Source organism: Papio anubis, chromosome 5 (assembly GCF_008728515.1).
Source record: "Papio anubis isolate 15944 chromosome 5, Panubis1.0, whole genome shotgun sequence".
Taxonomy (NCBI): domain Eukaryota; kingdom Metazoa; phylum Chordata; class Mammalia; order Primates; family Cercopithecidae; genus Papio; species Papio anubis.
Window position 1 is genome coordinate 40,137,038 of NC_044980.1, and position 15,804 is coordinate 40,152,841.

The window sequence follows — 15,804 nt, forward strand, 5'->3', positions numbered from 1 at the left end:
CTAGCCAATTTTCCCAGCACCATTTATTAAATAGGGAATCCTTTCCCCATTTCTTGTTTTTCTCAGGTTTGTCAAAGATCAGATGGCTGTAGCCTTCTCTAATATTTTTGCAACTTCTCTGTAAGTTTGACATAATTTAAAATTAAAAAACAAAAGAAAAAATCAAAAAGTAAGAATTAAAATTAGACTTAATGTTAGTTTTTACTTTTTAATCTCTGGGATTCAGAACTGAAGTCAAAACAATCAAGGCCACCCTAATGAGTAAATAAAGGCAATGCCCACCTACATGGCATGGTTTCAGAGGTATTGGGAAACTTATGTGGATGACATCTGCTGTTTGTGCCTGACTAGAGCACCTTCTAACATCTTGTAGTAGCAGAACTTAGATTTTTCTTGTAAGTCACCTCTTCCTCGTTTGCAGTTCACTCACAGGGATGAGGCTGGCAAAGGCCCAGCCAGTCAGTCCATTCTATTCTCATACCCAGTGCTTGTTTGGGCAATTGCCTTCAGGGCCAAATCAGATCAGTGAAACTCAGTTATGTTTCTAGGTTGAAGCTATTAGGAAAACGTGTCTTTGGTCATCTTGACTCAGTATGGAAAGATCCTACTTAAGGATAGTCAATGCAGACAGAGGAAAATAAAACAGATAGAGAAAACTCAAGCCCAAATGATACTGCTTGAGACTCCAGATCCAGTTATCCCCAAAGCTGCCTCTTTTTCAGTTCCAATTAGTTTGAAGAGTCTCCCTCCCTCGTGTTTTTGGTTAAACTGATTTTAGTTGGGTTTCTGACATTTGCAAACTGATCAGTTAAAATTAGATTGGAACTGAGAAAGTATAATCTGCATGGCCATTTATCAGGTTGGAATAACAGAAATATATAGATAAAGCCAACTCTGCAAGGAAGGAGACACTCACACAAGGACACACTGCAGCTCTAAGGTACAACCCCCTTCTTGAATACAACCCCCTTTTTGAATGAGTATGGCTGTTTTAAATTCTGTCAGTAAAAAGAAAACATTCCACTTGTGCATGCGGGATTTAAGTCACTTTGACACAGAGAAGCAGCCTCAATTCACAGCCCAGGAGCAGAACTTTAGATAATGAGTTTCTGCACACAGCATTCCATAGCTACATCACTTTGTAGGGTGAAAGGAAACCGGACTCTGAGTCCGCTTTGCCGTCTAGACCTCCACTAGACTTTACAAAGCCCTACTTTGCTTTGAGTCTATCAAAATACTGTTTTGTTTAAATTTCATCTAAACTCCACTTTTGCACAGAACTCTGTAACAACTTATATTTTCCTTTGGTGAGATGAACTTTGCAATGGATAAATAAACCTGATTTTGTTATACTACAAGTAGTTACTGGTGGTTTTGGTTTGACTAGGACTGGGAAACCAAAGAGTTTTAAAATTATTATAGCTCTCTCTCCTACAATAATTCTTGCATTTCAACTGTTTTTATAATTAGAGGTCTGGTCGTTTATTTATCTGCAAAGCACATCTCATGAACATTTGAGACTATGAAGCAGATTTTTGAAGCTGGACTCCATAGCCTAGCTACTGACAGTGGGACGCCTGTGACAGTAGCATCAGTATCATTGGGACCTTGTCAGAAAGGCAGAATCTGGGGCCCGTCTCTGACATGCTGAGTCAGAATCTGATCTTTTATGGAGATCGCTATGTAGTTGTTTGCGCAATAAAGTTTGAGAAGTGCTGCTCTGGACAGTCCTAGGAATTTCCATAGAGCCCCTCAGGAAGCTAGGGGATAGGGAAAGGGGACATAAAGCCACTGGTCTTTCCCTATAACAGCCATCCTGTAATATATTGCTTTGTGATTTCATTTTTCTGTAAACACTCCTTTACAGTAAGAAAAAAAATATTGAAACACTGCTATTTTAAGCCACATTAAATACTTCATTGTAAATGAACTCATCATTTTGTGTGTGTGTGTGAGAGAGAATAAGTTTTGTTTGGCGAGGACAGGGGAAGGAAGAATTCTACTAAGAAAGAGCTTGGAACCCAAACACAAAGCCCCCTACTCAATTTTGTCATTTGCCTGTCTGTGTGGAGATGGATGCTAGCAGGAGCTGCTGGTTCTTTTAGACCACATACACATGTGGTTCTAGAATGATTCTAAATAACAGAGTTGGGAGGGTGGGTCTCTCAGAGCCCTATTTTTATAAAAATTAAGAAATCAACTAGGATAATGTCTTGAGAGAATGAGAAGCCAGGAAGATAAATTTGACCAAGAAGAAAGCTCTGGTCCTCAAAGAGGAGTGGCAATTTTGAGAATAGCACAGTGGTTGTCACTGGAATTAATTTCTGTCTCCAGGCCATAGACAAGAGAGAGGGAGAGGGGGACGGGGATAGCTAGTAGGAGAGAGGGAGGGAGAGCGAGAGAACCAGATCTAAAAATGATATGCCTGCAATCCCAGCACTTGGGAAAGGTGAGGCAGGAGGATCACTTGGGACCAGGAATTCAAGACTAACCTGGGCAACATAGTGAGACCCTGTCCCTGCCAAAAATTTTTAAAAGGCTGGGAATGGTAGTGCATGCCTATGGTCCCAGCTACTAGGTAGGCCAAGGTGGGAGGATCACTTGAGCCCAGGAACTTGAGGATGTAGTAAGCCATGATTGCACCACTGCACTGCACTCCAGCCTAAGGAACACATGGAGACTCTTGTCTCAAAAAAAAAAAAAAAAAAAAGAGCTTCCACTTCTCCACTCCTCTGATCTTGGGTAATTATTAGAACATAAGAGCCTATATCTAAGCCCCTCTGTTAGAATGTAACATAAAGGGAGGAGAAACATTTCCTCACCTAGCTTTACTTGGCCATAGGCCAGCTACCCCTTTAGTCCTGGAAGACTCCACCTTTGTAGGATGCCCAGCTGTAGATAAGCAGTGGTAACTGGGCAGATTGCTGGGTCTGGCAGAGAAAGGGCAGAGACCAGAGACTGCAATGGGCATCAAGATGAGAAAGAAGCACAGGCAGTACTCAGAAGTAGTGGAGTTTAATATGAATCGAACAGGAAATAATGTCAAAAACTGAAATTATTTTTGCAACAACCTAGTATCTTCTGGGCACTCAGAAAAGCATGGGGTAAGAGATAGTCTTCCAAAAGAGTATGTGAGTAGAGGTCTTGTGTGGGAGCAGGAATCTGTGGAATTTTAGTTAACAGTTTATGCAACCCCACATGTGTCTATGGGTGAATGAAAAATTTAATAGGATATTTTGGGAAAATTAAACAGGACATTTTGTTGAAGCTCAAAATGTAATCTGCTCCTCAACTCTTTTTCACTCTTTTTAGAATAGATAAGCCAAGTTCCCATGGTTGAATATTCTTTGTAAAGATTTAGAGTTGACTTTAAAGCCTAAGAGACAGGGTCTTTTACTTTTATAGAGGACACCATGCAGGGTATTTTCTCCTAAATTCTCTTCACTTTCTCAGCATTTCTCCAAGGAATACAGGAGGTAAAGGATACTGCCTTATAGTTTTTTGAACGCTCATTACCACTTATCAGTACTTAGCATGTATGTGACCCTCATCAAGCAAGTGTCCACGGTTCGATTGGGTCACAATCAGCCACACTTTGATTTCATTGTTTCCAAACATGTTTTAATACCTGCTATGCCCTAGGAATACAAGAATATTTTACCTTCAATGCTTAAATCAAAGGCTAATATTCTTAGAGTCTTAAGAGAAAAGGATTATTGGTTCTAAATTAAAATGTTCTGCCTTATCCCCATACAATGTAGAAACCAGTCTACAGGCACATTTTTTTTTTTTTTTTTTTTTTTTCTGTAATGAAAGAGTACAATTTAATAACAGCTGGGTAGTTGTGTTGAGGCAAAAGATTTTTTCTTGTTTCTCAGTATAACCCCAGGAGGTCAAGCTGATATATTCCTCTGAAGAAGTAAGTGCAAATAGAGAATAAGGGTTCTGCCAAGAGGTGCTTCGGGAGCTGCCAGCATTGGTGTTCTCAAACACCTTCCTCTCCCTGTCACTATGGCACTGAGGCCCACTTGTTAGAGTTTAATGTAGTTCACCTTTGCCTCACAGCTCCAGATGTTTCCAGGAATAGTTCTGTCCATAGGACTGAAGAGTGAATATGGTAGCAGTCCCCATCAGATTTAGATTCACTTCTTGCTACTTAATTCCAGTGCAGCCATTATTATGTCTTATTGCTAAGAACATACATTGAACTACATGTCGAGAGCCAGTGATGAAACCTCTTATTGTGCTACAGTATTTTTTTCCACCCAAAAAGAATTATCTCCTTCAATTCCAGATGATATTTTTACCCCTTTGATATAGGAAGTACCATAATTTTTACCTTATATAGAGGAGATACCTCTTTTATTTATGGGGTCGGCTTACCTGAGATGCAGAAGTCTACTTATTAACATCTCAGTGGTGCCATCAGTCTCTCCTGTGGAGCAAAGACAGTTTCTTCTCAAGTCTGGAGGTGAGGGGAGAAAGGAAAAGGGATAGAGCTCTGCTTTTTCTGTTTTAAAGCTACAGGTAGGAAGTGGCCACTAGCTTGCACACAGTGCCCTGTACATAGTGGCAAAGATTGTGTTAGGGAGAGAACAAGAGTCTACTCTTCATTGCCTGTGGTCATGACCAACCTATTTCCAATTATACTTTTTTAGAAGTTGCCCCTTTCTTCTCAGGCTTAGGAATAACTGTGTTCAAACCATTTTATTATCTGGGGATATTACTTTGAAAATGTCATTGAGCATGAATGCTTTGCTTGGAGACAAAATAGTGCCAGTTGTTAGCTCAAGTGAGAGACTACCAAAGACGTACTTTGTCCATTTTCCTAGGAAACTTTTTAGAAATGTTTTATAGTGCTTAGCGGGGAGCCTGCCACAAAGTAGGCAAATGTTTGCTGAATGACACAATAAATGAATAACAGCTCTGATGAAGCTATAGCAATATTAAGGACACACAGATACAGTTATGTCGATTACTATTTGCAGACATACACCACTTCTTGAATGTAGCAATCATTACAGCTTTATAAATAGAAATCCTCTGTGCGTATTAGTAGAGTCTTTGGGGGATTTATGTCCATGCTCAGTCCCAAAGATAATCTTGGACCATATTTATTTGCTTGACTATTTTGATAATACTATTACAATGCTTAAATTTTGTTTTAAGTATGATTTAAACCCCAGCAGGTAGGGTTTACTTGGTGAAATACAAAGGCGATTCCACTCCTGAAATAATGTCTCATGTATTAGGTACCATGCAGGCCCAACAAAAGTAGATAGATTTCCTTCACCCGAAGCTTTTAACTTTGAAATGGTGTTTTATAATATTAATATACTATGTTACTGTAATATTGCTACATTGATATGGGCCTTCTTCATAATATCAGAAGTGAAGTGTATTGGACATCAGATACCTAACTTTTATACAAATTGAAGGACTCACAGCGTTGACCTTATTGGTAGATAATATACATATATATTTTTATGGTAGAAACCCCAATATGATGATTCACATTGTTAAGAAAGAATTATATTTTTTGATGCTCTGAGTCATGCCCTATTTAAGAGATCCATTTTGAGCTTATAATGAAGCACTGATGAATATTAAAATAAAAATAAAGATAATTGATACCAGGACTTTATTAGGCATTTCACTGAATACAAATAAACTTTTTTACATTAAGAACACAATCTTATCAAAAAAATTCACATTTTCTATACAGACTGTAGGCATGGATTTTCTTTACACCACATTTATTAAAGTATCAATGACCAGATCCTAAAAAGAGAAGGCACAAATCTGTCTCTCTCTGGTGAATTCCCTGTGTCTAATGAAGGAAATGTCACCAGCCCTGCAAATTCCCATCCTCCAGAACTGAAGCAAATCAATGGAAATGTGTATAAGCAGGAGTCAGGAGATGGACATGTTATATTAAAGGATTTGGATTTTCCTCTGCCACTTATAGGCGTTTCAAGAGAGGAGGTAGCTACCAAAAATGTTTCAAAACTCCGTCTACATTCAGGCTCTGTCAAGGATTCACTTTTGGAAACGAGAGTATTTGAAAGCTAGAATTTAGGAATTCCAACATGTTTCTATTTTCTACACTGTTTTTAGAAACTAGCCTTTGATCTCACTGTTCTTATTTTGGGGCTTCTTGGGTTTTCAATTCCAAAAAAATAAAATAGTGCTGGTTGTTATAATTTTCTTTGACAAGTTTCTCTGCCAGGTGATAGCTTCATGTCAGGTCAGATTCTATCCCCCACTCGTGCCTGCCTCCCCAGTCTCCCAACAATGTTCTGAGGAGGTGTCACCAGGGCAGTGTCTATACCTCAGACTCTTTTATTCTTCCAGCAGTGAAGACAGTTCCTTCCTATATCACCTTTTCTACGATTCCGTAGATGACCAGTTTTAACGTGATAAAAATAATTTGTGGTAAGGTGTTAATGGGAGAAATAATGAATTAGTTTGTTATCTCTCTGAAAGAAAAAAGAAATTGAATTTAAAAGAGGTCCTGGTACTAAGTTAGGAGGTGCTGCCACTTTTTAGGAGCATTTCTAATATGTCGGTGTGTTTTGGTTTTCCCAGTTACTGGGAAATGCTACATAAGGGATTAATGGGGAAACTTGGACCTCACAACAGGCTGGCGAAGGGAAATGTTGAACATGGTGGCATTCATCTTGTGAAGATATTTACTTGAGTATCCCATCTGTATTCAAGCTGGCCCTTCAAAAAGCATTTTCAGGACCTAGAGCTGACCAATGTTTTCCTTCTTCAAGGACATTATGACTGCAGATACTCATAAGGTGTCTGAACACAGGGGTATGGAGGGAGGCAGATCTCGCCCCTTATAGTTAGCCCAACTGAAAAAGATTAGAAAGGCAGTGTGGATAGAATTGTGAGATTTAAGAAAAAATATATAGGACACACCCAGTTACATTTGAATTTCAGATAAACTTTTTTTAAGTGAAAATATTTCTGATAAAATACATGAGAAATACACTAAAGGAATGATGTTTATCTGAAATTTAAATTTCACTGGGTATCCTGTATTTTACCTGGCAACTCTAAATGTTGAAAAGGAATAACTAAGGATGGAGAAAGAAAGGAAGTAAGAAAGTTAATTAATATTCTGTACCCAGATGCCAAGCCCAAAGAAGGTCAGAATTTTTGCTTCAAGCATGACCACGTGTGTAGATCCTTGTCAGTCATGAGTTTTCTATCGCTAGACTAATTCTACACGTGGGGCAGACCGGAAAAGTGTGCAGATTGCATGCTTGTTTTCTCGAGAGGAGAACCATGTTGGAACCACCTAGTATGGGTGGGCCTTTAAGAGCTCTCCTAACACCAAGGCAGTTTATTTTACTTGAGAAGATCAAATTTTAAAAAGTAATGGTTTGGAGAAACAATTTTTCATGGAAAATTTATCATTAAAGAAAAATGAGTGCCATGTTGGGAAGGTCAACTTTCGAGGTGTACTGGCTTTATTGTTGATGAAAACAAATTAGTCTCTGTGTTGATGAAGTTAATACATGAATTGATGTTTGATTATTTCGAAAAGCAATGGGGGTGCCTCACAAGCTGGACAGTTTGCTTATGGGAACTCAGATAGGTTCTAAAAGCCCCTTCCTCAAAAAATTAAAAGACATCATTTTTAACAAAAACTTAATTTCGGTTTCAATTTTAAATCCAAATTGCAGCAACAATGAAAAAGTGTTAATAAATTAAGGCTGGTCACAATGTGCCCTTTTTCTTTAGGATAAGTTTGATTTTTGATAAGAGATTATATACTTACACACGCATACCACATACAAGCACATACTTTTGACTCATACAAATATACATTTAAAACTAATACCTGCAAAATAGTATCACAATTGAAATAACAGTTACACAATTTTCAAGAGATTCAATTGACATGTTTTACAAATTCTACGGAACATTTTATCATTATCATTGGGAAAACAAACAATTTAGAGCATTATTTAAAACTGTATGTAACACAGGAGCCACCAATAAGTTATGGCAAATATAGCATTTACACTATGGTGTCACTGAAATCTAGCTGAAAAGACTAAAGTGCTGTAAAACAAAATGCTCTTAAAAACCTTGTTTAGCATATCCTGAGGACGTTATGCATTATTTTCTATTAGCAATTCAAAGTGTGAGCACTGTGCCTATGGAACTCCTGTTTGGTTGAGTGACCAAAGATTAAAAGATTGTGTTGTTGGATCTGTAAAACTGTAAAACTGAAAAACTCATGGAAACATGCATTTCCTGAGACTTCCAACTTTCCAGTCTGGAATCCTAACAAGGAAGATCCTGAACAAATAACCCTGGCTAAAAACATGTCAGAATTTCAAAGAACTTAAACAACTTTAAGTGAAGATGTGTGTATGTGTTTGTAATTTATCGTCTAGTCCATCTTGGATTCTCTAATATGAAGTGAAATTGACAATTTAGATAGATTGTTAGTGCCAGCCATTTTCTATTTCTGATGGTCTCACTTTTCATTGGTTTTCTAGTTACCTTTCTCCTCTTAAATATTTAAATATTTGAATTACGTTTATATCTACTAATGTAGGAGATACTGATTTTAAGAGTTGAAACAACAATAGAATTAGATTGATTCAAGTGCAGTTTCAACTTGAATAATAAGTGTATGTGTGTGAAATGTGCATGCTGTGTGTGTGTGTGTGTGTGTAATGTGTGTATGTGCACATACAGGTGTATACATGGCAAACATTTTATACTCTAATACATTCACTGTTAGGTGGCACTCCATGAAAAGTAAGTTTTCCCAGTATGGCTGAAAGTAAATATTGAGGTCATCATATAGAATATCCTAAGGCTTTTGAAAGCTGCCTCCTCATTCTCTGCATTTACATGATTGTGTGGCAAATAGGGAGACATAAATGATACTGGCAGAAGAAAAATTTACTATATTAGTCCTTGAAAATTACAGACAGGAAAGGAAAGCAAACTTAAAAATGATCTCTTTGCATATTTTCTCTCATCGCACCCACTCCTTTGATTTCCTGCTGTAGATTGGGTAAAAGTTAGATTGTATTTGGTTGGTTGTTTTGTCTTGTTTTTTGCCTTGCAGGACTTGTGAAATAGTCTTAAGAAACAAGCAAAACAAAAAGTGCGCCAAGATGTATCTACCGCCATCTTGGGGCCCATGTGTAGCCCTTGTGCTACAAGCTCTCTGAAAAGACAGTGCTCAGCTAAGACAAAGGTGCATAGGCTGAGGGTAAGCTTCGATTGCATATCACCATTTTTCACTTTTGGAAGGCCTGCAGTATGCTTCCCCAGTGTGCTCCAGGGCAGGGCTAATGGATAGAAGACAGTCAAAGCCACCTTCTCTCCATTCCCATTTCCAAGGACTCCCTTTTAGTAAACTCCCCCTCTTGCTAGAGGATCCATGGCTCCCTGCTACCTCTTCCCTCCTTTATAAATTAAGGCAAGTCCATTTACTCTCAGCGCCTGCTACATAGGCACTGTATGTCCACACGGAAAGCATAGCATTGGCTTGAAAGTGCCTTTTGTCTAACAAGGTTTCTGGGTGCATATCATTAGCAGCAGTACAAACCTTTCCCTAGTTAAAAAACCGCACAATTATTCAAAAGCTTCATCATGTTTGTTTTTTTCCAGCACCCAGTTGACAAATAGGACAAAGTTAATTCTAAGCAAACACTATGAGAAAGTATCTAGGTTCAAGAAAATACAACATAGTTACCTCTATATTTTATTCATTAATATGATGAAAAATCTGTTTTCTATTATATTTATAACATTAAATTAGTGTGTCATTGCAAGTATGCTTGGCTAAAGATCCTCCTGAAGGATAAATGAATAGCCAGTTAGAGAGAAAGTCTGTCCCAAAACCAAATGTAAGGGACATACATTTCAATAATCCTAATCATTTTAAAAGGATTCATATACATTTTCACATAATAAAACTACAAGGGAAGGGAAAATGGAGAGAAGAAAAGAAATATATTTTAAAAATAATTAAGTCCTACGCTAGAATTCTTTTACAAAAATACTTTAATGTGATCATAGACTCTACTCTCAAAGGTTTTATTACTCTTTTTCACACATGATTAAGGGTTTCAGTCTTAAAATTAAATTATTTAATATTATCAATGTTTTCATTTGAAAAGAAGAATTGTACTGTGTCTGTCCATATCTATGTGTGTTTGTGTATGTTTGAATCTGTATGCTTGCACAGGAGTGGGCATATGTTTGTATATTGTGTATGGCAAGATATATACACACAACCCAAATGTATACACACATTTTGTGTGTACATGTATGTTACTTGGTATACCACAGGTACATACACACTCCTTAAAAACATTCTCTTCAGTATAAACAATTCCTTTCCCTCCCTTTAATTGCTAATAAGTACTATTTTCTGATCATGAGTATTTATAATCTTGAAATCAACTCTTGATTATTTATGATCTTGACATATATAGTTTTGAATTCAATTCCCTTATCTAAGTCTAAGAGATTAAGCCATATGTCCTACATTTAAGTTCATTAAAAGCTGAGGGCATGCTTTTATTTCTCTATGACCCTACTTTTCATGGACTGTATTATCCTAGGAAACTATTGCGGTGTGATTATTTCTAAACATGAAAATAAAATAATTCATAATTGTAAGAATTTCATCAAATTTTATGATTTTTATAAACACCTCACAATATTCCTGTGAAGTACATAGCCAAGGATTATTGTTCTCTTACTAAGTTTTTTTTTTTTCACTTTTTAGAGTTGTCAAATATCACAGAGACTCCAAGGAGGAACTAATGCTCAAGCTATGTCATTGTTCTTCCCTGTAGACCCGGACTATTAAATATTAGGTTGCAGAAACTTAGTATGAAACTTTTGCCTCTGCCTTAACCTCATCCTTCAGACAGGATGAAACTCAGAAGTGAGGAGTCAGTGCCAATTTTAAACAAGTCCACTCAGAGCTCATAAATTTCAAGAGTTTCCTAAAGATATTTCACAGATCCCTGTGATTTCATGGACATAATTTCAAAAACATTGCTCTAACTCCTTCTGTCAGCCTTCCTCTTTCCTTCAAGTTGAAAACTTGAAGTTTCTTGAAAAATCTTCCTTAAAATATGGAATTTAGAATTAAATATTTGAAAATTCCAAATTGGCAGGAAAGCTTGCAGTCTTTTTTTTTTTTTTTCTTCCTCCCTCCCTTCCTTCCTTCCTCCCTTTCTCCTTTCCTCTCTTCCTCCCTTCCTCCTTCCCTCCCTCCCTCCCTCCTCCCTCCTCCCTCCCTTCCTTCCCCTTCCTTCCTTCCTTCCTTCCTTCCTTCCTTCCTTCCTTCCTTCCTTCCTTCCTTCCTTCCTTCCTTCTCTTTTTTTTTTCTTTCATCAAGAGCATCATGAAGAAGGCCTTTTAAAGAGTTCTTTTCAGAGTTTTCAATTTTATCACAGTTGTACCTTACCATGTACTGGGTACTTGCAGGAAAATATTATTTAAGAGATTGCCAAATTAAAATGCCATCCATCTCTTTCACCCCTCAATCATCATTCCCTCTGAAGTTGGCATTCACAGTTCTCCAAAAATATTTTTATCCTATATTTATAGCTGCCTTAAATAGAAATACTGTGAAACACTATTATTTTCATATAACAAAAATCACTGATTATGACCTTCAATATTACTGATGCATGGAAACTGATTTGATGCAGATTTTGTATGACCAAAAGTTAGCTATGATTGCCCAACTGCAGGTGACTATAGAGTATTATACCAAGTCCCACAAAACAAGTACATTTTAAGACAACAATGTAATACACAAAATGTTGGGCATTCAATTGTTTTGATTTCCATATAGCATCTGATTAAAAAGAGTGAGCAAGAGAGGGAGCAGAAAGGTTACAGGATATAGACAGTGTAGGAGCTGTAGGATGGAAATAGAGAATCTAATCAAGTAAACACACGTAAGTTCTATGTTACAAAGACTAATTTTGAAAAACAAAGTTACTGGTCTTTTTTTTTTTTTTTTCTTCCTAACACTAGAAGTAGATTTCACGCATCAAATGGGAAATGAAATATTTATAGTAATGAAGAGTATGATTGTAATCACTGAAGAAATAGTTTTTCCCCCTTTCCCACCCACTACCAGCCCTATTCCCTTCAGAGACTCAGTGAAATAGGAGGATCAGATTGTTTACAGATGATATGCCCTAATACAATGAGCCTTCTCCATCTTAATCATGGAAACTCCAAGTAGTGCTATCAAGTGTTGGCTTCTCCTTCATCAAAGACATAGTTGAGCTTTATGACAGTGCTGATAAAGTCACCAAGTTCTACAAAATCGGCAGTGACAATATTGATGCCACTCTCTCCTGGCTTCTGTGTGCGGACCCACTGCATCATGGCAGGAAGAGCTCTGAGAAAGGAAACAAAAAGAAAAGTCACAGAAGGCAAGATATTATTTTTCAAGCTCTACAATTCTCAGTCTTCCCTTTAGTTTCTAGCTTATTAAAATAAATGTTTCACTTATAGGTACAGGAAGAGGAAAAGGCCACATGGACTCTGGGGGTTTCTTAACCTTTGCAGAAACTCTGTAAGAGAAATATTCATATTGGTCCGTATTAGAGTCCTCATCTCCGCAGATCCCAGATACTGTGATAGTTTATAATGATGCTTCCCTACTAAGAAAACAACATTGTTGCATTTATATTCTGATTTTACATGGTGTTATCACAAACCCTGCAAAACTATGGAGTAGGGAGGTCAGAGATAAATACATGCACTTAGTAAACATTTATTATGAACCCACTATTATGAGGAAATGTGCTAAGATATTGTAAATAGACATAATAGTAAAATCCTCTGCCTTCAAAAAGTGTACAGTTTGGTGGTGGGTAGGCAGACAAGGAAGAAATTGTAGCACAATATAATCAGGGCTCATTTCTTCAAACACATTTACTGGGCACCTATTAAGTTCCAGTCATCACTGTAGGCACCTGGAGGATTCAAGTAAACAAAATAGATAAAAATATCTTTCCCTGTGGAGCTTACATTCTCATAAGGAGAAACAGACAATAAACAAGAGTCATAAAAATGTGTAGTTTGATAGGAGGGAATAAGTGCTATAGAAATGGAGAAAAGAAAGGAAGATTAGTAATCTGCAGGTGGGGAGGAGTGATGCAGATTGCATTTTAAAATAGGGTGGCTTAGTATGCCTCAGTGATAAAAGGACATTTGTGCAAAGGTTTGAAGGTGACAAGGGCATTAGTCATGTGGCTATCTAGGGAGAGCATCCCAGCTATTGCCATGGCACAAAAGGGGTAGCATGCTTAAGCTTAGAGAAAAGAAGAGAGTAGTAAAAAATGAGGGTAATGAGGAAAAGGGGGCAGATTCTATAGGGTACATTAGGCCATTATAAACGTTTTGATGTTCACTCTGAGTAAAATAGGGGCCTTTGATGTATCTTGAGCAGAGGAGCGGTGTGATTAGACTTTCACTGTAAGAGCTCATTCATCACCATGAGACCATAGTGGAGAGTCACCTAGCATAGCCTGGAAAATCAAGGAAAACCTTTCAGAAGGATGCTCCCTAAAATAAATATTGAAGGATTATGAAGATTTAGCTGGATAAAGGTGGGAATGGTAGCTGGAGGATGATGCAATGCACTTTCAGGCAGAGGAAATACCATTTTTACATTCATTAACAGAATCATGGTGTGTGCTTAGGAGCAAGGGATACAGGCAGACAGATACAGGTGATGTTAATGATGATGTCCAGCTTCATCTGACAGCATATTGGAATGAGAACTACTATAACTTGGGCAGGGCAGGAAGGGAGATTTCCATGACAAAAGGATAAATGAACAGGCCAGAGACCTGATAGTGTACTAATAAAGAAAGTTTGATGGAAATACATGTGAACATTAAATTTCTGGATGAAATGGAGAGGGAGAGGGAGAGGGAGAGAAAAGGGAAAAAAGGGAGGAGAATTTAAAAACCTAGAAGAAGTTGTATAAAAAAGGTAAGGTTGTTTTGAAAGATGTTAAAGAGAAAAAAACCCAGACAATAGAGGGCCTTGAGAAATACGTAACAACTGAATTGGGAGGCTGAGCAAGATAGTGGAACAGAAGGCTCCACATCCCCCTGCAAGGACATAGTCCCACCTGCAAGGATACTAAGTTAACAACTATCTACATAACAAAACAAAAAAAACCCCACCTTCATAAGAACTACAAATAAGGTGAGTACCTATAGTACCTGGATTTAACTTTATATTGTTGAAAATACCACTGAAGAAATAGAAAAAAATATCCTGAATCACTGTCACTATCCCTTTCAACCCCCACCAGCAATGGCCTGGTAATGGAGAGCATCTCTGGGCTCTGGGGAAGGGAGAATACACTAATTGTGAGGTATTAAACTCAGTGCTGTCCTGCTAGAGCAGAAATGAAAACCAGACCTAACTCAGCTGATGCCCAGTCACACAGGGAATATTTAAACCAGGCCTAGCCAGAGAGGGAATTGCAGATCCCAGCAGTCAGAAACTGAGTGCCTGCAAACCTCACCACAGAGGGCTACAGTATTCTGTATCTCCAAGTAAATTTGAAAGGCAGTCTAGGTCTTAAGAACTGCAACTCTTAGGCAACTCCATACTGAGACATCAGCTTGGGTAATCAAGGGAGTGCTGGCATCTCCTCTCCCCTAAACCAGGCTGCACAGCTTATGGTTGTAAAAGAGACCCCTTTCTTCCACTTGGGAGAAGAGGGGGAAGAATGGTGAGGACTTTGTGTTGCCTCTTGGATACCAGCTCAGCCACCGCAGGATAGGGCACCAGTCAGAGTCATGAGGTCCCCATTTCAGCCCTAGTTCCCAGATGACATTTCTAGACACACCCTGGGCCAGAAGGGAACTCGTTGCCTTCAAGAAAAGGATGTAGACCTACCAGCATTCATCACCTGCTAACTGAAGAGCCCTTGGCCCCAAATAACCAGCAGAGATATCCGGGTACTACATCTTGGGTCTTGGGTGAACCTCTGAGACTTGCTAGCAAGTAAGACTCAGCCCATTACTAGCTATGGTGGCTGTGGGACAAAACTGCTTCTTGTTGAGAAAAGCAGAGGGAAAAGTAAAGGGGACTTTGTCTTGCACCTTAGGTACCAACACTGCCATGGTGGGTAGAGCACCAAGCAGACTTTTAGAGTCCCCGATTCCAGGACTTGACTGTTGGATGACATTTCTGGACCTGCCCAGGGTCAGAGGGGAGCCCAGTGCCCTGAAGGGTGAGTCCCCACCTAGGCAGCATCCACCAGAAGCAGACTTAAGAGATCTTGGACCTTAAGGGAACATCAGTGGTAGTCTGGAAGTACTCATCATGACTGGGGTGGTGGTGGCTATACGGTGAGGCTCCTGTACCTTTGGAAAGGACAGGGAAGAGTGGTAAGGACTGTGTCTTGTGTTTTTAGTGCCAGTTCAGCTGTAATACAATAAGATACCAGATATATTTCTAAGGGTTTTGGCTCTACTTCCTGACTCCAGATGGCATTTCTGGACCCACCCAGGGCTTGGGGAACCTTGCCATCCTGAAAGGAAGGATACAGACCTGACTGGCTTTGCCACCTGCTGATTGTTCAGCCCCAGGTCCTTGAGAAATCATACACAGTAGCCAGGGACTGGTTACAGCAAGCCCTGCGTGAGAGCCAGTGCTTTGCTGGCTTCAGGTATGACCCAGCACAGTCATAGTGGTGGTGGCCACAGAGGTGCTTGTTTCATTCCGTCCCCAGGTTTACGTGGTTCAAAATGG

The 15,804-nt window shown here is 38.6% G+C and overlaps 1 protein-coding gene across 1 annotated transcript in view; it reads right to left on the minus strand.

Annotated features, from left to right (window-relative positions):
- Positions 1-11,981: 11,981 nt before the first annotated feature.
- The window catches only part of PLCXD3 (phosphatidylinositol specific phospholipase C X domain containing 3), a 186,847-nt gene continuing 183,024 nt past the window's right edge, over positions 11,982-15,804 (minus strand). Inside the window, exon 3 of the mRNA XM_003899620.5 lies at positions 11,982-12,421. Coding sequence (XP_003899669.1) covers positions 12,268-12,421 — 154 coding nt within the window. The 3' untranslated portion in view covers positions 11,982-12,267. The remainder of the gene's footprint in view (positions 12,422-15,804) is intronic.